At 42.9% G+C, this 19,904-nt stretch overlaps 2 protein-coding genes across 3 annotated transcripts in view; one reads left to right on the top strand and one right to left on the bottom strand.

Moving 5' to 3' along the window:
* The window catches only part of Csgalnact1 (chondroitin sulfate N-acetylgalactosaminyltransferase 1), a 332,858-nt gene that overhangs the window by 50,707 nt on the left and 262,247 nt on the right, over window positions 1-19,904 (top strand). The gene's annotated exons all lie outside the window — the stretch shown is intronic.
* Window positions 2,747-3,091, bottom strand: LOC131894291 (large ribosomal subunit protein P1-like). 2 transcript variants are annotated; one of them, XM_059244516.1, is made up of 2 exons: window positions 3,023-3,091; window positions 2,747-2,944 (listed from the first exon to the last, which is right to left on the bottom strand). In XM_059244516.1, exons 1-2 carry the CDS (start codon window positions 3,089-3,091, stop codon window positions 2,747-2,749), a joined length of 267 nt encoding a protein of 88 aa, XP_059100499.1. The 2 variants fall into 2 exon arrangements, with proteins under 2 accessions (XP_059100499.1, XP_059100498.1); XM_059244515.1 differs by having other exon boundaries at window positions 2,747-3,091.

Raw genomic sequence — 19,904 nt, 5'->3', positions numbered from 1 at the left:
CAGGCAATGTTGAATAACTCTAGTATTGGGAAGGCAGTAAGCAGGAGTCAAGGCCATGATCACTTCAATGCAGGATGGGGAAAATTTTTGATAGTTTTGTTTTTTTTGAGATAGGGTTTCTTCATGTAGCCTTGGCTACCCTACAACTAGCTCTGTAGAACTGGCTGACCTTGAACTCAGAGATTTGCCTGCCTCTGCCTCCTAAGTGCTGGGATTAGAGGCATGTACCACTACCACCTGGCTTATTTTGGGGAGTATTTGAGAGGGACAGTAAGGAACTTTTTGAGATGTGGTTTGAACTAGGAGATTCTAGTGTCCCATAGCAAGGGTGAAAGAATATGAGGGTAGATTGTAGGAAGGTAGAGGAGGATCCAGGAAGATTTAGCAGAGGTGAAATACTATAATCCAAATATATTGTATGAACAAACTTAAAAATAAATGAATGTAATAAGAATAATTAAATACATAAAACCAAGTATGGTGGCATGCACTACACACATGCACATGTTCTCTCTCCCTTTCAAAATAAAACAAAAACCAAACAAACAAAAATACCAAACCATAACAACAACAACAAAAATAATGTTTTCTTCCATGGAGCAATACTGGGTGTAGCAACCACACTCCAGGGCAGGCGTCATGCTCAGGAGCGGTCGATGAACACAAAGCGACTTCATGATTCTGGGGTAATGGTGATAGTTTCTTAGTTTTGTTTGGATCCTCACACCTTCAAGGCAGGTGTTTTACTGACTGAGCCATCTCCCCAACTCCTGTGTAGGTTTTAGTTGTTTGCTCCTCTTCCCAGAGCATGAGCCCATTGAATGCAAGGCTTTGCTTCCTATCACTGGACTCCTGGCTCCAAGGATGGTGCTTAGCATGACAGGTGTAGTTAAATGCCACAGCATGATCTGTGGGCGAATGACAAGCTGTGTGTGTGATGATGGCACCATTGAATTCTGTCCGTAGCAATGGTGTAGCTGTTTTAGCTTGTGCAAGTACACGATATGATGTTTCTACAAAAATGAAGTCACCCTGTGAGGCTTTTCTGGAATGTGTCCCTGGATAAGGGACCCATGATTGTAGAAGTAAACATTTGTTACATGAGAATGATTAAGAACATCAAGATTCTTGAATTGTCACTAAGCAGAAGGTTAAGTCCTCTTCCAGAGACTTAAAGATGGAGTTAACGTCTCTCCTTAAGAATATGCGTACTTGTCTGCAAACTTTTCATCAGAACACAAAGCAGCATCTCCTTGAATCCAGGCCTCACTCTGTTTCCTTAACTTGCTATCAGTGTCTTAAAAAATATTGAAAATAGGACCAAGCAAATTGGCATAGTCAGGAAAATGTTTGAGGTACAGGCATGAGGCTTGGGTTTGGATACCTGGAACCCATGTGAAAAAGCTGGGCATGGTGGCATGTGCCCATAGTCCTAGCACCAGGGAGGTAGATACAAAAGATCCCTGGGGATTACTGGCCAGTCCGTCTACCCAGTTTAGTAAGCTCCAAGTTCAGTGAGAGATCCTGTAACAAAAACATAAGGAACAGAGTGATTGAAGAAAACGTTCTACGTTGACCTCTGGTCTTCTTCACCTGCAAGTATACACACATACATATGTACACACATATATGCATACCCACATACACCTTAGAGAAAAGAATGATAACAAAAATAGAGACAAGCATAAATCCAACAACAGTCACCTTCCCCTTGACTCAGACAGGGTTTTTCTTGAATTTGTAATCTCCCTGCCTCAGCCTCTAAGTGCTGGAATTACAGGCATGCAAACAGCATACATGGTTAGCTTTAATATATTCTCATATTTCCATTTGCTCTTTCCTGAGGGACAGAGATGACCAGGCATAGATGAGGAAGCAAACTCAGAGCAGCTAAATAATGACATGTCAGAGTCTGCGTATGTGCTAGGTGATGGGATCAGATATTATGCCTTTGTTTGGACATCATGAGAGTGGAAGGGTCTTGCCCCCCCCCCCCCCCAGTGTTATTGCTGTGCCCATTCTCCCTGGGAAAGAATTTTAGTTTGTTTCACGATTCTAGAAGTTAAAGGGCATGGTGCTGGCATTTGCCTGGCTTCTGATGAGGGTAACAAGTTGAGTTATAATATTGTGCAGGGCAAAGGGGCCACAAAAGAGCTGAGGAAGCCGAGCTCATGCTTTTTAATTTTAAACATTTATTTATTTGTTGATTGATTGATTATGTGTACATGGCAAGTGCCACGATTCTCGGGTGGAGGTCAGAGCACAATTTTCGGGAGTCAGTTGTCACCTCCACCTCATGGGTCCCTGGCGGCAAGCACCTCCACCAACTGATATCTTGCCATCTCTCAATCTGCTCTTTTAGTAGCAGAACCCTTCCCAAGAGAACTAGAACTAACTCACTCTCGTGAGGAAAACATGAATCTTTCCATGACAGTGAAGCCATGTGGCCCAGGCACCTCTCAACACTATAGCACTGAGGACCAAATTTCAAAATGAAGGCTTTTTTGTGTGCATTTTTAAAAAACAGTTTCAGCTTTTTTTTTTGTTTGTTTTGTTTTGTTTTGTTTTTCGAGACAGGGTTTCTCTGTGTAGCTTTGCGCCTTTCCTGGAACTAACTTGGTAGCCCAGGCTGGCCTCGAACTCACAGAGATCCGCCTGGCTCTGCCTCCCGAGTGCTGGGATTAAAGGCGTGCGCCACCACCGCCTGGCCAGTTTCAGCTTTTTATTGGACATGTTAACAAAAGATTTAGTCAAATAGACCAAAGCCCATGTAATCATCAGATTCCTCAAACTCTGCCTTCTTTGCTTCCACCTTCTTCTCCTCAGCTGGGGAAGCAGCGGTGGAGACGGCCAGACCACCTACTGGTGAGGCTCCAGCAGCTGGAGTGGGCCCACCAGCCCGTAGGTTGCAGATGATGCTTCCAGTGCTGACACTGGTCAGGGCCTTTGCAAACAAGCCAGGCCAGAAAGGTCCAACACTGACACCAGCTGCTTTGATGAGGGCGCTGATCTTGTCCTCCACGACCCTCATCTTGTCCTCGTGCAGGATGAGGGCAGAGTAGATGCCGGCCAGCTCAGAGACGGAGGCCATGTTGATGACTGCAGGCACATGCTAGTCGCCCGGGGCGAAGTGAGGGCCTCACTCAAACGCAGCCTTCGCTTCCTCAGAAGTACTGAGCACCATGGCGGCAGCTGAGGGAAAGCCAAAATGATGTTTTTAAGGGTGACAAACTCTAGCAGCGCCGTAACTCATGTGCATGTACCTTGCATGGAGCACACCGTTTCATAATTCAACTTTTAAAATCTAAAAATGAGGGCTGGGTGATAATAGCTCTGTGGTAAAACACTTGCCTAGCATGGGTGAACCCCTAGGTTCCGTCTCCAGTACTAAACCAAACCAAATGCCCTAAGAGAGGACTGTGGCTAGTTAGTTTGATTTCAGAGCCAAAGTGACCCTGCTTCCTTCCTCCTCAGTCCCTTTCTCTGCTTATCTTATCATCTCAGTGCGAAGCTGGATTAGTTTTCTTTTTTGTTGGCTGTGGTTAAAATTCTCTGACGAAAGTAGCTTAGGGAGGCATGGTTCGGTTTATCCCATAGTTCACTGAGGAAAATTCTTTTCACTATGAACTCCTAGAAAATAAAAACCTGTATACTTCTGGCATGTAATAACATTCTTATTTTAAAAGGGAAAATTTTGGATAAAACAATCATACTAGTGTAAAACCAAACTCTGGCAGGGTAAACACCAAATCCTGTATCTTTAAGGCAGACTATTTGAGATTGTAATCTGTGCAGCAAATAGTTGGGGTAGTCATATTCCTCCAGCTGGGCTACCTACAGCAGCCAAAGTCTCTCTCTCTCTCTCTCTCTCTCTCTCTCTCTCTCTCTCTCTCTCTCTCTCTCGTTTTTTGTTTTTTTCAGACAGGGTTTCTTTGTGTAGTTTTGATGCCTGTCCTGGATCTCGCTCTGTAGACCAGGCTGGCCTTGACCTCACAGAGATCCACCTGGCTCTGCCTCCCGAGTGCTGGGATTAAAGGTGTGTGCCACCACCACCCAGCTTCACAGTTTCTCTCTTAAGGCTAGGTTGGCTCTATTCCACAGCTGAGGTTCTCTTGGATGGATGTCCCATGGTTCTGGACTCTCCAATATTTTGGGGTCTCTTCTGCAGCTTAGGCTTCACCTTCACAGCTCCATACAATAACCTCTCAGGGTCTCTTTGTGGAGACTTCAGCTCTGCCACCCAGAGCCTGGCCCCAGCTGCTCTTCATGACCCCCTCGATCTTAGAGCCTTCATGCCTTCAAAACCAGTACTGCATGGGTGACTCTTAAGATATTGCCACGTTGTGCTGCCAGACTGGGATGCAGCTGGCCCCCACCCCAGCTGTATCAGCTCCCGTGTGTTGATCCTGAGGAAACACAGGCCAGTTGTCAAAGTGTAGTGTGGAAAGCCTCTTTACAATAGTGTTGATCTGTGAATTACAATTGTTTCTTCAGCGCTAGCTTGAATATCATTCTGCCTTAAAATTTCTTCTGCCAAACAAATCAGTCCATGATCTTTAAATTTACCTTCACGTCGTATCTCAGGATGTGGACAGAATGAAGCCAGGTTCTTGGCTCAAATGTCACACAAATGGCTCCTATCCAAGGTCGCGATAGAGTCCGTGTCCCTCTTTGCGTGAGTCAGGCCTCCTCTGTCCTTCTTTCTCTCAGCATTACTGTCTTCAAGCTCCCACTAGACTCCCCCATTAAACCCTTCTTCCCGCATTTAAAAGCTTCTCTAGCTCAATGAATCAAGCACTTCCCTATTCCTTTAACAAAATAGTTCCCGAGCCTTAGTTCATCATGGCAGTCACCACATTCCTGCTACTGCAGTCTGTGTTACAGTTCTTAGAGGACTAGAACCGATAGGATTAACAGACATTGTGAATTAGACTGGCTTACACGATCCAGTCTGGGTAATCCAACAACAGCTGTCTCACACTGGAAATCCAACAACTGGAAATCCGTCAACAGCTGTCTCACACTGGAAAGGCCAAGAATCCAGTAGTTGCTTACTTCACAAGACTGGGTGCCGGGCTGGAGGGATAGCTCAGCTGTTAAGTATACAAACACCAAATATAAATATAAACAACCAAAAATATAAGACTGGTTGCCTTAGCAGTCTCAATCTAGCGTCAAAGGTCTGGAAAATTCCTTGAGAGGTGCAGGTCTTCAATCTACACTGGAAGCCTGAAGGAGCCGGGATTTGGGATCAGGAAAGGATTAAAGCAGCAATAGAGTAGAAGGAATTGCCATTAAGCGTGAAGGCAAGCAGGCATGAAGCACACGTTCCTTCTTCCGTCTCCTCTTACCTGAGATGCCACTGGAAGATGTCACCCATGTTTAAGGTGGGTCTTCCCACTCCACATAATTTTTATCAAGTAAACCCCTCACAGGAAGGCCCAGCTGCTTGCCTGTTAGTTGATTCCAGATTGAGTCAAGCTTAACTATCACGGGATCTGTGAAAATTTTTATCACTTGCATCCCTCACATGGTTTTAAGATCATTTTGAGACCTATAAAATCATGTTAGTTAAGTTTGTCTAGTTCTCCATTACAGGCACTGGAGAGGGTGCCTTTACACATTATTTGTGACAGTCTCATTTGTACTAATAGTATCAGTACAATGATTAACAGGGACTTCTTTTAGAAGTATAATGGTTTTATAATAATTGCAGAGTCACCCCCTCAACAAACACCAGAATGAGCCCTATTCTGTACGTACGTTTTGCATATGTGTTCATGTGGGTGTATGGACATGTGTGGAAGATGTGTCTGTGTTGTCCATGTGTTCATTTGGGTAAGTGGACTTATGTGGAGGCCAAATTTGAAAGCAGGTATCTCCACTTATTGCTCTCCATGTTATATTTTGAAATCAGGTTGTCACTGAACCTGGAGCTCCTTAGTTTGATGAGGCCAGTAGACAGTGACCTCAAGGGATCCTCCTGTTTGCACCCCTCCCAGTACTACTAGGGAAACAGATGTGCTGCTGCACCTGGGTTTTAAGGAGAGTGCTAGGGATTTAAACTCATGCTTGTTCAACTGGCTCTTAACCTACAGAGCCATCTTCCTATTCACTTATCTGCCTTTGATCATTGCCAAAATCAAAATGACTCCCACCTCTGAGACGTGCATTAGAAAGACGCTTCCTCCTCCTTCTGATCTACTGAGCATGTGTGTCCTTATTTTACACTGGGCAACGTTAAAGGAAGCAATGGGTAGATAGGAAGCCTGCTGTAATTTTATTGGGTCCCTGAGTTCACAGACTTATTCATTTGGATTCAATATTGTAATTTGCTCTTCTTAATTATACAGTGTTTTTGGACATAGAACCAAGAATTTCCTGGATTCAGTATTTTCATTGACATTCTTGTTCTTAAATTCAATTTAACCTTTTGATATTTTCTCTTGAACTGCCTTCTGGTTTCCTGATGGGTTATTTTGGGTCATAGATGAAAACATCAGTGACCTCATATGGAACAGTCCCCTTGGTGCCGCTAAGATTTCTCCTGCCTCCTCTTTCCTGTTTCTCATACATCTTTAGGGTCGCGAGTTTTCCTTTTGTGGAGTATTTTTAGCCGATGGCCTGTCCTTGTGTTGAGAGGAAGGGGAACTCAGGTGCACAATGCTTTTGCTGCTGGGGCTTCCCACTCCGGGGAAGCCCTCAACCCCGGAATGGCCTGCTGCCCACTGCTGACATTGGCGACTGCTGTTTACACTTCCCAGTAAAAATGATTCCTCCGAGGGTAAACTGAGGTGCGTCTGGGTTCTTTGTGGACTCTGAGCTGGGGAAAGACACTACTTTAAAGCTGATTCAGTGTCTTTCAGCTTCTGATTTGAGCACCTGCAACTTTCAGCTCCACGGCTGCCTGTACTGCAGTGGCTGAAGTGCTCCCCGAGGATTCATTTGTCAACATTGCCACTTTCCTCTTAGGAAGTAACACTCCCTTGGAGGATGTAGAAGGATTTATGCTTTGACAACAGAGACACGCACAGAGCCAAGCTTTTGTCCTATACTGCAGGGGTGACAGTTCTTAGCCCTCTGGCAGAATCCCTTTAGAGCATGAAACAGCATTCTCCTTAATTTTAATGAGCTGAATTGTTAAATGGAGAAGGGTTGATGGTTCATAGACAAAGAGCGAAAGCTACAGATAACTCCCCAGTTATTCTTGCATGCTCTTATTTATTTGTGAGTGTCCCTTATGATTGGTGTAGAGTCAACCATTTTTATTTGATTAAAAAAAAAACAAACCACAACTTCCATGTCTGAGTTTATTTGCGACCACTGTACTCTCAAACCTATGCCTTCATCCTCATGTTGGGACTTAGTTCAAAGTAGTCTCTGACCATTTAAGGAAACGGTAGAAAATGAATTGTCATTCAACATTGGGCAGTGTCAACAAAGTGGCATCAAGATTAGATTAGGGTGTGTGTGTGTGTGTGTGTGTGTGTGTGTGTGTGTGTGTGTATGTGTAGTAGTAGTAGTAGTAACTAGTAGTAGTAGTAGTAGTAGCTTGTTAGTGCATATTAGTCTTTTGTGTTTGATATTATCGACTTGTAAGTGCCTAATAGTAAGGACTCTGGTCCCATACCCTCCAGATTGAAAAATCAGCTTCACCAATTAGAGATTATAGTGCCTTGGGCAAATTTCTTAAATTTTCCAGCCTTCCTCCATGCATAACATCTGCGGTATCAATATCTCTTCCTCCTTTTCCTCCTTCTCCTTCTTGTTCTTCCTCTTGTTTTTGCTCTTCTTCTTCTTCTCCTCCTCCTCCTTCTTCTTCTCCTCCTCCTCCTCCTCCTTCTTCTTCTTCATCCACTGTCATTTATTTATAACAGATAATCTCACTTTATAAGATGCAGGCTCTTTCCTGTATCTTCAGTATTCTTTCATAGGGATTTGTATTTGGCTTAGAACAATAGACCCTCTACTACTATGGATTCTTAAGCTCCTGAGGAATTGTTTTTCAATAAGATAAGTGGAGAGAGGCATTTTGGAGGCACTGCTTTATTTATTGTCTTAAAGATACCAGGGTAATTGAAATTCTTTTGGGCTCCTTTGTGCATGGGCTCAAGATAACTGGGCTGGTTCCAGCCCCTTGTTTCAAAGGTGAAAAAGAGGAAGCAGGTAGATGAGCACATGGGTTCCTGCAAACTGAATAAACTTTTAGTAAAATTCCTTGTTTGGAAAGCTAACTGAAAGACTTCTACTGATATGTCACTAGTCAGTCCCGTTTTCTTTTCTCTTCTCTTCCTCCACCTCCACCACCTCCTCCTCCTCTTCTTTTTGGTTTGGTTTTTGATATAGGGTTTTTCTGTGTAGCCCTTGCTGCTCTGGAATTCACTCTGTAGACTAAGCTGGCCTCGAACTCAAAGATCTACCTACCTCTGCCTCCCAGAGTTCTGGGAATAAAGGCATGTGCCATCATCCCTGGCCCCATTTTCAGTGGATCTTGGGAAAGGTAATTTTTCTCTAGGAACTTTTCTTCTTTCAAAAGTATAAACATTCTGTCACTGAAAGGGAGAATAGGTACCATCCTAACAGCAACTACTGGTTTTGGCCACAGTGAATTCTACCTTTGGGTTTCAAGAAATGTTTATGTTTTGTTTAACTCAATTTTTAAATTTATCTTGTATGTTTGTACACATGTAGCCACACATGTGGAAGAGGGATATGTGCATGCCAGCTTTTGGGAGTCGGTTCTCTCTTTCCAGCATGTGGGGCTTGGAGATCAAATGAGGTCATCAGGCTCAGAAGCAGGCTCTTGTACCTGATGAGTCACCTTGAGATGTAGAGGAAGAGGGTGATTTATGGACAGGAAAGAATGCCACATTAAGTTGATATTGACAAAAGAACATCATGGCAACAGAGCACCATAACTTGCTGTCCTTGAGTTCAGGCAGAGTGGAACGCACACTTCCCTGTGAGTCTGAGGTCTAATACTACAACTCAGAAGCGGAAAGATGCTCTATCAGTGATTTATGTAAGAGGAAAAATGACTTAATCTTCTTATGCTTCATTTACCATTTTAAAATAAATTATATCTATCAAAGCTTTTAAAAATTGTGATAAAATGCCTTCAACATTTACCCGGTTAGTAGAGAGTTCTCTGGCATACTACATATTCATGCTGTCCAGTGATCATTACCATCCAATCTCTAGAAGGCTCCATCCTGGAAGACTGAAACTCTGTCCCCATTCAGCAATAATTCTCTCTTTCCCACCTCCAGCACCCTGGCAACCACCGTTCTACTTGGTCTCTCTCTGACTGTCCATAGTGCCTTATATAAGTGGGGTCTCCCAGCGTTTGTCTTTTATTGACCGGCCTACTTCATTTAGCACAGTGTTTCCAGGGTTAATCCACATTGTAGCATGTGTCAAAATATCTTTCCTTTGTAAGGCTGAATACTATTTTGTTGTGTGTCTACTATACTTTTTATCCTTTGTTGATAGACACTTGGTTTGTTTCCACCCTTTGGCATTGTGAGTAGCACTACAATGAACATGGGTGTTAAATATTGTCTTCAAGAGTCTGCTTTCAAACACATGTGGGTGGAATGGCTGGACTCACGATGTTGCATATGCTCTTTTCTGGCTACATGTTAAATGTTACTCTTTCGTAGTGAACAGTGAGTCCTGGAAAGCAGCCTGATTTCAACTCATTCTCACACCGTTGGTGTGGTCACCCTACTTGTCTCCTCCATTTCCTCATGTTTCCATGAAGAATGTGTCACATAGCACACACAAATATTCCTAGAAGGAATGGCTGAAGGAACATGATTATGTTGGTGGACGAATGACTACTGAAAGAATCTCATAATGGTCTAAAGCAGTGGCCAATAAACTACATGCCAGACTTGTCTGTCACCTGTTTGGGGTGTGGCCAGCTAAGAGTGGTTTTTAAGATCAACATTTTAAGTCTGACAATAAAGAACACTAATTTTGAAGCCCAGTTAAGTGAGATGTTGTCTACCCCCAAAGAACAGTCTTCATTTGTCCTATACTATAAAATATTTCCCTCTCAATTGAGGTGGCCATTTCTGGCATTTCATCAACAACATTTTAGGAAATGGTTTGCTCCTTTTTGTCTGTAAGTACCTATATATTAGCCTAGATTGTGTTACTTGGTCCACAAGCTCTGCTCATATTAAGCACCTAACAAACGATGCAATTTTCCTCTCTTAAACTTAACTCTTCTGTTCCTAAACTGAATTTCATAGAGAGAGTAGTCAATTGGATTAGGTAAGGGTACCGGCTTTAAAAAGAGGCTATTCAATGACTTACTTTACTAGGTTATACATAATATGAACTGTAATTTGGGTTGGGGACAAACTTATTTCATATTTCAAAGTCTCCAGATTCCCTATGACAGTGACTTGGGCCACAAGCTGACTAAATTTGTGGTGTCTTAGAGAAAAGAAGCCTCAATATTTGCTTTTGGCAGTGCTTTGAGCACATTAAAAACAAAGCCTGGGCCTACACACATGTTTTTCCTACCGGTCTTGTGTCTTTAAGATCTTTAAAATTTTATGTTCAGAGTGTTTTCCTGTTCATTTTTCATTTTATTAAGAAGAAACTATAAATGAAGCATAACAATGCCATCATTTTTCATTATTGCTAATGGTTTCATGACAGGATGAAGTCTTATGCAATATAATGCTTTTTTTTTTGGTGCCTCAAATGTTGGCAGGAAAATCATTTAGAAATATTACTGAATTTTCTCTAGCAAAAGAAAAAGCTTTTGACTCCACAAATTTTTCAAATATGAAATATGGTGCATTACATTGTGTGAAATCTCAGTAATTTTTGGAGGCAATCCCACACCTCCTACATTTCTGTCCTGACACTGTAATTCACAATCTACCCCAAAGTGCAACACAGCCTTTAAAATACTAGGAGTCTAAAAGCTAATTGTTTTACTTTTTCGTGCTTCAATCATACCCTGAGTTAAATCTGCACTTCCGAGGTTATTGTGGAATTAAATGTTATTTGTTTGTTTGTTTACTGTGTTTATGCTCTTGTGTGTGCTAGTGTACTTGTGTACAGGGACATACGGAGGCCAGAGGTGATGCTGATGGTCCTTCCTTGGGAGCCTTCCATCTTGACTTTTGAGACAGGGTCTCTCACTGGTCTGGAACTCTCCAGGTAGGCTAAAGTGACGGGCCAGCGAGTCCCAGTGACTTTATTCAACCTAACCTCCTCACTTTATAAGGAGAAACTGAGGCCAGGAGAGAGGAGTCAGTGTCAAAGCAGAGAAGGAACCCGGACGACTTTTGAGCTGTTTTCCTCTTGGATGTTTTCAGTTAAAGGAAAATAAAGACAGTGCGCATGACAGAGACTCGAGTACTGCCGACTTCCCGTTCCAGACCCACGAATGGAAGAGCTAACAGGAGTCAAGTGTAAAGCACAGTGATTCAGATTATCTCTAGTTGTGTAGGAGCTTGAGCTTAAAAGAGCAGTGTTAGGAAACTAACCATCTCTTTAAAACGTGCTGTAGTTCACACTGTTTGTACAGATGGGCTTTTTTTTTGGGGGGGGGAGGGGGTTTCTGCATCACCATGGATAATGTTAAAATAACAGAGTTTCTCAGCATACAAACCTAAGTGACCAGAGGAGCAGCAGGCTTTAGGTACGCACTCCGTGTTCACCCTAGGGCCCCTCTGTGTCGTCTTGGGGACCTTTGTAGTTATTTTGTAGACCTGGTAACTTTGGGTGCCATCTCTGCTGCCCAGGCATCCTGGCACAAACTCTTGGCACTCTTGGGTATTTGTACAGTGGGTACTTTGGAAAGGGACCCAGCTAGCCTTTTTCTTTATTTTATTTTTTTATTTTTATTAATGTCCTTTTTCTTAAGATAGCTGCGTGAGTTCCTGTAAGGAAAGACTGAGAATAGTCGAGCAAGAATGGAAGATTTCAAAAGCCCACATTAAGACAGTTTAATCAGTTGTTTCAATTTACTTCACATTCACAGAAACCCATGTTCATCAGTCTATAAGATCTCACGAGCACTAGCTGAGTATTTCTAGACGCCTCAGTGCAGAGCGAAACATGTACAAATCTATTGCTGTGTGCGTAGGAGCGTCTTTGCCCTAGCGTGCTGTCTCCAATCCCAAGTCAGCAGTATCAGAGTCTTCACTATATGCTGTTTCTTTAACTTTTAGAACATTCATGAAGAGCCAGGTGTTGTAAGCTGGGTTGTTAAGGATAATTCAGTGATTTCTTTGGAAATGCAAGTCATGGCATGGGGTCAGTCTGCCTACAAAATGAGAAGCACCGAGGAAGGAAGGCCTGTCGTTACACTGTCCTCACTGCACTCATGTGGGCAGTTGCCCAAAACATAGTCGTTTTCTGGAACATTGTGTTCTGACTCTCGGTTGTACATCTGTTGTGTCTCTGTAGCCAAAAGGAAACTGATAGTTGTGAAAATATCAGGTGAGTTTGGAGCCAGTTACTTAGGGATTTTAAACTTTATTTTTGCCTGGTTAGCTTAGACACTCACTTAATGGTATATACCAAGTTCAGGGTGAAGTGAACGGCAGATACCTCAGGGACCAGCTAGTCCCAGAAGATCGGTAGTGTGGTGGGTGGTTGGGGCTTGAGCTGGTACTGGAGCATAGTTGTACGGTCCAGTGTGTGAACTGAGGGTGTAGATGTGAGCAGGGGCTCCTTGGAGGAGAAGACCTGAAAGAAAAGTCTTCAGTAGAGAGCCAAGTCAGCTGGGTAGGCATCAAATAGGGCATGGTCAAGATTGAAGACCTGAAAGGAGGCTCATGAGTCATGACCTGCAGAATCAAACAAGCACATTAAGACAAGGACTTAGATAGGAAGATCTTTGGAGGATGTGAAAAGCCAAATAGGAGATGATGAGGTCATTCAGAGATTAACAACTGAAACTCCCCACACCACAAAGCCTGGTGGAACAAAGGAGAGATGCAGAATAGCTAGAGAACAGGAGCTGTGTGACAGCTCCCAGAAGCACCTGGAACCACAGACAGAAGAGGCCTGATAAAAACGGAGCCACAGAAAGCACAAAGCCACATGTCTTAGTCTCTTTTGTGCTTAGGTAACTTATAATGGACATCATTTATTTGACGGCTCTGGTGTCCAGAAAATCCAAGGTCAGGGAGCTAGCATCCCATGATGGGAAAGAGAGGGAAGGAACTGAATTGGACTCCTGTGGTAATGGCATTGATTCGTTCATGAGGGCACTGAATGAATCACCTCTTAGAGATATCCTGCCTCTCAGCAAATGCAGCATGGGAGGAAGTTTCCCATGCCTGGACTTGACATTCAAACCTTAGCACCACCTCTGATGAGATCATCTACAGCAGAGAGAGGAAGGGGGCGTACCCTGGGTTCTTCTGACCTCTCATCTTCTAGTCTTCTACTGAATATGGCTGGAGTTAGTTGACAATTGATTCTGGAAAAGGTAGTTTTTAGATCAAGGGCAGGGGTGGATCACAGAGTAAATAGGTACATAGCTAGTGTGTAAGCATGGAGTAGGGGCAGGACTGAACATACTCTTGGCAAGTGTACTGATAGGAGTCGGTGGCATTACAGAGCCTCCTGGTGTTAAGACCTTGGATGTGGCATCCATCATGGTTTCCAAGGCATAGGCTTAGGTCCTAGCTATACAGAGACCAGTGTTAAGTGACTGCCTATTCTCAGGCCAGTTAGAAGGTGAGCCAGGTTTTAGGATTCTGGTGAGTTCTTTTTGGAATCCAAGTATTCTTGTTAACATCCTTTTGTCAGAGCTGACTCCTCAATCCATTTTAAGTGACTGAACTTTTCTAGATGAGCAATAGAAAATTCTACTACGATAAATGTAAAATAAAACTGTCTCTCTGAAAAGAAGCTCATCCTAATGTTTCAATGTCCTGAATGGCTGCAAAAGTGACACTTTTTTCTGAGTTAGTCATATAAACTCTAAACCAGGAGTTAGGGCATCTTCTGGACCTTGTCCCCCTTCCAGATGGTCTAGATAGAAAAATTTCCACTTGAGTCATCCCTATTATTGTGATGGCTGTCCTCACTGCTGTATCATGGGTACAGCATCCGTGAAGAGAACACTGTGTTATCTGCATTATAGAGAGGAAACAAGGTAAGCTGTCTGTAACAATGCTTTCAGCTGCTCAATGGCCCTCAAACTTTTGGATGACTCATCCAGCGGGCCTGTTAAAATGCAGATGGCTCTAGTCCCCAACTTCTTGCACTCCGTTTATGATTAAGCATGTCTCAGTGGGCCTAGACATTTGCATTGCCTACTGGTTCCCAGATGTCATTTCGACTCAGGAGATATCCTCAGAGAGTCGCTACACTAGCACCTTGGCTAGTCACTAGGTTCCAGGCAAGTATTCTTATTTCCACCCTTCCACAGCTGAGGCTTTCAGAAGCCAAGTCTCCGGTTCATAGCCACATTGTGAGGGAGAAGTAGTGGAAGGCCATTACTGGGTGCTGGTCTTACCCTCGGTCACCTGTGTTTGATTGTCAAGCCTGGACCACCATCAGGATGACTATGCTGCAGGATTGGGTAGCCACCACCCTCTGGGCCTTCTGTGGAATGTGTGGTTTTGTCTTAGCCCTAAGGCACTGTCTTTTAAGAAATGAGACGAGGCTACCTATTTTAAGGAATTTGGCCTTGTTCATGTAGTGGGCACTGACTTTTTGGTGCAAATACCCCTGTTAGCTGATGCTGGTTGGGTTGACAGAGACTGTGAGATGGGGAAGTCCCAGTCACCTGCAGTCAGGGAGAGAATTCATGCATGGCTGGCTGAGCTGTTTGGGGCACTCCCAAGGCTGGACTGGACACCTGGGACTACCTCATGCATGCAGTGTGGGACATTTGCCTTCACAATCAGCCCTGTATATTCCTGCTCAGAGTGTGCCTGTTCCATCTGGTTCCATAAGAAGCCAATGGGATGATTAGTAAATCAGTTGTTTAGTTTGAAGGCTACTGTGGTCCAAACCAATGATCTTGACAGAGGATGGAACATGTCTTCATCTTCCATCTCAGATCTCTCACTTACAAACTCTACCTAATTTCCCACATCACCCATTGAACAAGGATGATCTAAGACTTGGCAGATAAAAAGGGCAGCTCTGCACAGCTTGCTACCTTCTTCTGCATGAATTTCAGTAACATATTAATTATTGATCCAGAGTGTCTTTATTGTTCCATCTGCAAACTGCAAATGTGAATTCGAGCCATGTATTTTTAAACATCTCTATTGTGATCAAGCAAATTTGAATATCACAATGCAGTTTATTACAAGTGAGCTTTGTTTACAGAGGAAAAATCTGCTTAATATATGGTTTCTAGATTTTCATTTTTGCTAACTATAGCCAAATTCTGAGTTAGGAGAAACATGAGCTATTTTACTACTTAATAGTTCCATATATCATATTTCCAGAAGCTTCTATTGTGTTTGCTTTATAGAGACAGAGAATTAAGATGGAAAGTAGAAAAAAAAAATCTATGTTCTGGGACCTGGAGTAAATTATAGGAATCAATAAATTTATAATGATACAGCTAAATCATAGATGATTTTACCTGGATAATAATGTTTGTGTGTACGTGTTGTGTGTACAGGTGTGTCCTTGCCTCTGTGTGTGTGTATATGTGTGTGTATGTGTGTGTGTGTGAGTATGTATGTGTGGAGGACAGAGGTTGATTTCAGGTGTTTTTGCCATCACTTTCCACCTTCTGTTCAAGTTCTCTACATTTGTTTGTGTGTTTGCATGTGGAGGGCGAGGACACTTGCAGGAGTCCATCCTTTCCTTCCACTCTGTAGATTTCTAGGGATGGAACTCAAGCCGTCAGACTTGGTGTTAACTGCCTTTATTGCCGAGCCACTTCTTCAACTCCACGTTTTTTGAGACAAGGTCTCTCACTGCACCTGAAGCTTGCCATTTTTGCTAGACTGGCTGGCCATCAAACCCTGGGAATCTGCCTGACTCTGTCACCCCATCCAGGCCAGTCATGAACCTCCATGCATGGCTTTTATGTGGTTGCTGGGGATCTGAGCTCAGGTCCTTATGTGTAAGCAGTGAGCATTTTACTCATGGAGCATCTCCCCTGTCTTCCTGGATAATAATATTTAAAAGCAGCTTACATGGTTATAAATTCAATTAGTACTGCCTTCTGAGAAAACAGAATTATAAGCTTACCTGTTCTGAAAACAAGTCCCCAAAGTCTTCACATACTAATTGTCTAATCAATATTAGGAACTCTTTTAGTAATACACTTGCAACTTTTTGCTGCAAGGTACCATTCTACAATTCCATTAAGTTTGAGACTGCACTTTTCCAGTCAAGTATAATATATAGTATTATATTTCATATATTGGCTTTGTTAAAAAACAAATTTTCAAGAAGAGATGGTAGTATATACTATAATTCCAGGACTGTGGTGGCACGTAGGGTAGGGGGTTGTGGAGTTGAGTGGGGGAAGGGGACAGCAGAGGCTGAGGCAGGAGGACTCTGAGTTTAAGGCCAGCTTGAGTTATATAGTGAGGCTCTTTGTAAACAGAGGCTTTTCTGTCCTGCCCTGTCCCATAAATAATCATTCAGAAGCTTAATATTATTTATAAATGCTTGACCTATTGCTCAGGCTTATTATTAATTAGCTCTTACAACTTAAATTAGCCAATTTCTATTAATCTATGTATTGTCCATGTGTCCACTGGTCTGCTGGCATCTTGCTACTTGGGTGGCTGGATGGCATCTGTCAGACTCCGCCCTTCTTCTCCTTGGATTTCCCACCTAGCTCTATCCTGTCTTGCCAAAGTAACTTTATTCATCAACCAATGATATCAACACATATTTATAGCGTACAGAAGATTGGGTGCCAGGTGAAGTGAGAACCCACAAAAGTCTGGTCAATAATTAAGGAGTGCAATAGAAAAACAGACTCAGGAATACAGACAAAGTGGACAGCGTTGTCCTGCTGTTCTGGCCAAGGGCAATGAGGACCAACCGCAAGCCATGCTCCAACCACCCGAGAGAGAGCACACGATCCCTTCCTCAGCTTTATTCAGTCATGTATCCAGAGAAAACCGTTCTCATAGGACTAGTCACCCCAAATGTCATTGACTAAACAGATTAAACTCGCACAACAGCGCTTCCTTTAAAAATCCCGAAACAGGTATGCCAAGATGATTCAGAAGTAATGGAGCTTGCTGCCAAGTTAGCTTGTAAGTTGACTTTGATCCCTGGGATTCAAGTAGTAGAATGAAGGAGTGGTCCTACTCTTGCAAGTTGTCCTCTGACATTCACATTCACACCATCTCACACACACACACACACACACACACACACACACGCACGCACGCACGCACGCGCGCACGCACGCACACACACACACACACATATACATACATATATACACACACACACTAAAGTGTAAAAAACAATCTCAGAACCCACTCCCCACAGAAAATCCCTTAACGCACACATTTTTGTCAGTACAACAGTGTGCTTTGCTTTGACCATGAGTTACTTGTGAGTTGGAAGCATTTCATCTGTAGCGGAAGGAAAGGCAATCTCTCCTGGCCAGGGCACAGTGCCATTTGATTTTTTCATAAAGTAGCCTGAGCAGGAACAAGGAAACAAAACAATACAAAGATTCAAGAACTGGATGGTTGATATCTGGTCATCCCAGCCTTCCTTCCATGATAAAATCAGCCTGTTTAGGGGTTGATCTCTCCTGGGTTCTGGAAAGGCCAGAAAAACAAGTTAGTTTGGATTTGGTGACATGGAACTTGAGCAGTTTTTGTTTGGTCTGTTGGGGTCTTCCTAAAGAAGTCTGTCTAAATCAGGGTCTTTCCATAAGTCTTATTCAACAGTTTAGCATGTAGAAAACTCTTGGCATGCCCTCCCTTCCTTTCCCTATTATGACCCAGAGGTAAGTAGACTCTAGCTGTCTGCAGAGTTTCCTGCTGCATAGTCAACCTCTCCCAAACAGTGGCTTGACACCGAGTTAGGTATTGAGCTCAGGACAGGTGACTAGGACAGCTTGGCTTGGAAGGTTTAGGTTCTTTGCATAGTAGGTTGGAAAGTCCAATGGGGTGCTAGATACTCCATTTCTAAGACGGCCACTCATGTGACTATTTGGTCAGCACCATATTCAGACTAGAAGCCCAGGAAGGACTGATATCCAGAGGACCAAATAAACACCCCCCAAACCCCCTTGGGACACACTGTGGGCTGCCATGGTGGCTGGACTTAGAATCTATCCTAAAAGAACCAGCTGCAAAAATACATTGCAGCTGTTTGGACTGGGTCAAGGAAGTTATCTAGTGTCACTTCTGTAGTTTTCTATGGGTCCATGCATGCATGGTTTGTGCATACCTGAGCACACAGATGAGCATACATAAACATATACATCTCACACAGAGAGATTAAAAAATAAGAGTTTAGCTGAGGCAAAAAGATAAGAGCAATTTCAAGAAGGAAGGAAGTGGGTAGAAGCATATTGATGTTCTTTTCTTTTTCTTCTTTCTTTTTGTAAAGAGAGTGAGAATAAAGTCAGTATGAAGAAGAACATGGTGTTTTCCCCATTCACATATGTGACCTAATTTCTTTTCTACATTTTCCAAAGCACAAGTTGTAGTAACGCCATATACAAGATACTTGAATAATCCTTTTCTGTACAGCCAAGGAATCTCAGTATGGCTCAAGGGATTGCCTACCCTCTGCTTTGCCTCTCTCCTTCTTTGGGATGCCATCTTGTTTCCCAATAAACTGAGAAGATTTTTACATTAATTAAAGTTGGGAGATGATATGACTGTCCCTAGCGGCATCCATATGGGAACAGCTTCTTCTCACCATTCTGTCCCCAATCAGAACTGCCTTATCACCCAGCATCAACTGGCCACCTACAACTGAGGCACAAACTCTTGGAGGGATGTTGTGAGGTGAGTATTGTCAGGTCCCTCACTCTTGAATTCCTCCCACATGTTCTAAACTGCCAAAGTTGTCAACAACAGCACATGGTAGAAATGCAGGAGGTGATGGTCTGTAGCCTTGCTGGCTGGTTCAGGCTCTGCCATAAGCCTGAGCTTTCTGTTGAAGGTCACAAGAATCTCCTGTAGTCATTTCCTCATGATTTTTACTAAGCAAGAAATTGGTCTGGAAGTATCAGTGACTGAAAATGCATTTTTTTTCTCTTACCGATCTGACGCTGTAATAAAATAACTGCTCTCTCTCTCTCTCTCTCTCTCTCTCTCTCTCTCTCTCTCTCTCTCTCTCTCTCTCTGTGGTTGTTTTCTTCTTTCTAAGAAGTGAAAACCACTGGTTAGATTAAACACTAAGCGAGTGGTACTTCCTTTCTCTGACACATGAGAAATGGTGGACAGTCTTTCAGGAAAATTATTCCCATTAGCATGGTAATGATCCAAAGCTATAACATAGAGAGAGACTAATGGTATCTAGTTTGTAATTTGTGCTAATTAACTGCTACAGGAAGAATTTCAGCTTAGTTAATTTCATCTTTCAATAATTTGTATCACATTTGTGCCACCCAAGGTAGCACTGTGCATGAAGATTATTGCCATGATATAATCAAAGGGGGCATTCTTTAAGAGGAACTTGCAACTTGCATTTCTAAAGCAAAACTTTTAATTGCCACAGAGGGTAAGCCTTCAATTGTTCATGCATTTCCCAACTTTTTCTGCTCTAAATAGACTAGCTATGGACCAAGTGTTCAAATGTACAGACAAGCTTGTGGACAAAATTTCAGATTTAAACCACAACACTAGTATGCTGGCTTATTCATAACTAGTTGGATGCAGAGTCAGTAAAGGGAAAGAGATGTCTATTCTGAGGACCATGATGACTTCTGGAATATTCCTTGTTACTTTCCCAGG

Source organism: Peromyscus eremicus, chromosome 17, assembly GCF_949786415.1.
Source record: "Peromyscus eremicus chromosome 17, PerEre_H2_v1, whole genome shotgun sequence".
NCBI lineage: Eukaryota > Metazoa > Chordata > Mammalia > Rodentia > Cricetidae > Peromyscus > Peromyscus eremicus.
Note: the sequence above shows the minus strand (reverse complement) of the source record. Positions and strands in the feature narration are given on the sequence as shown.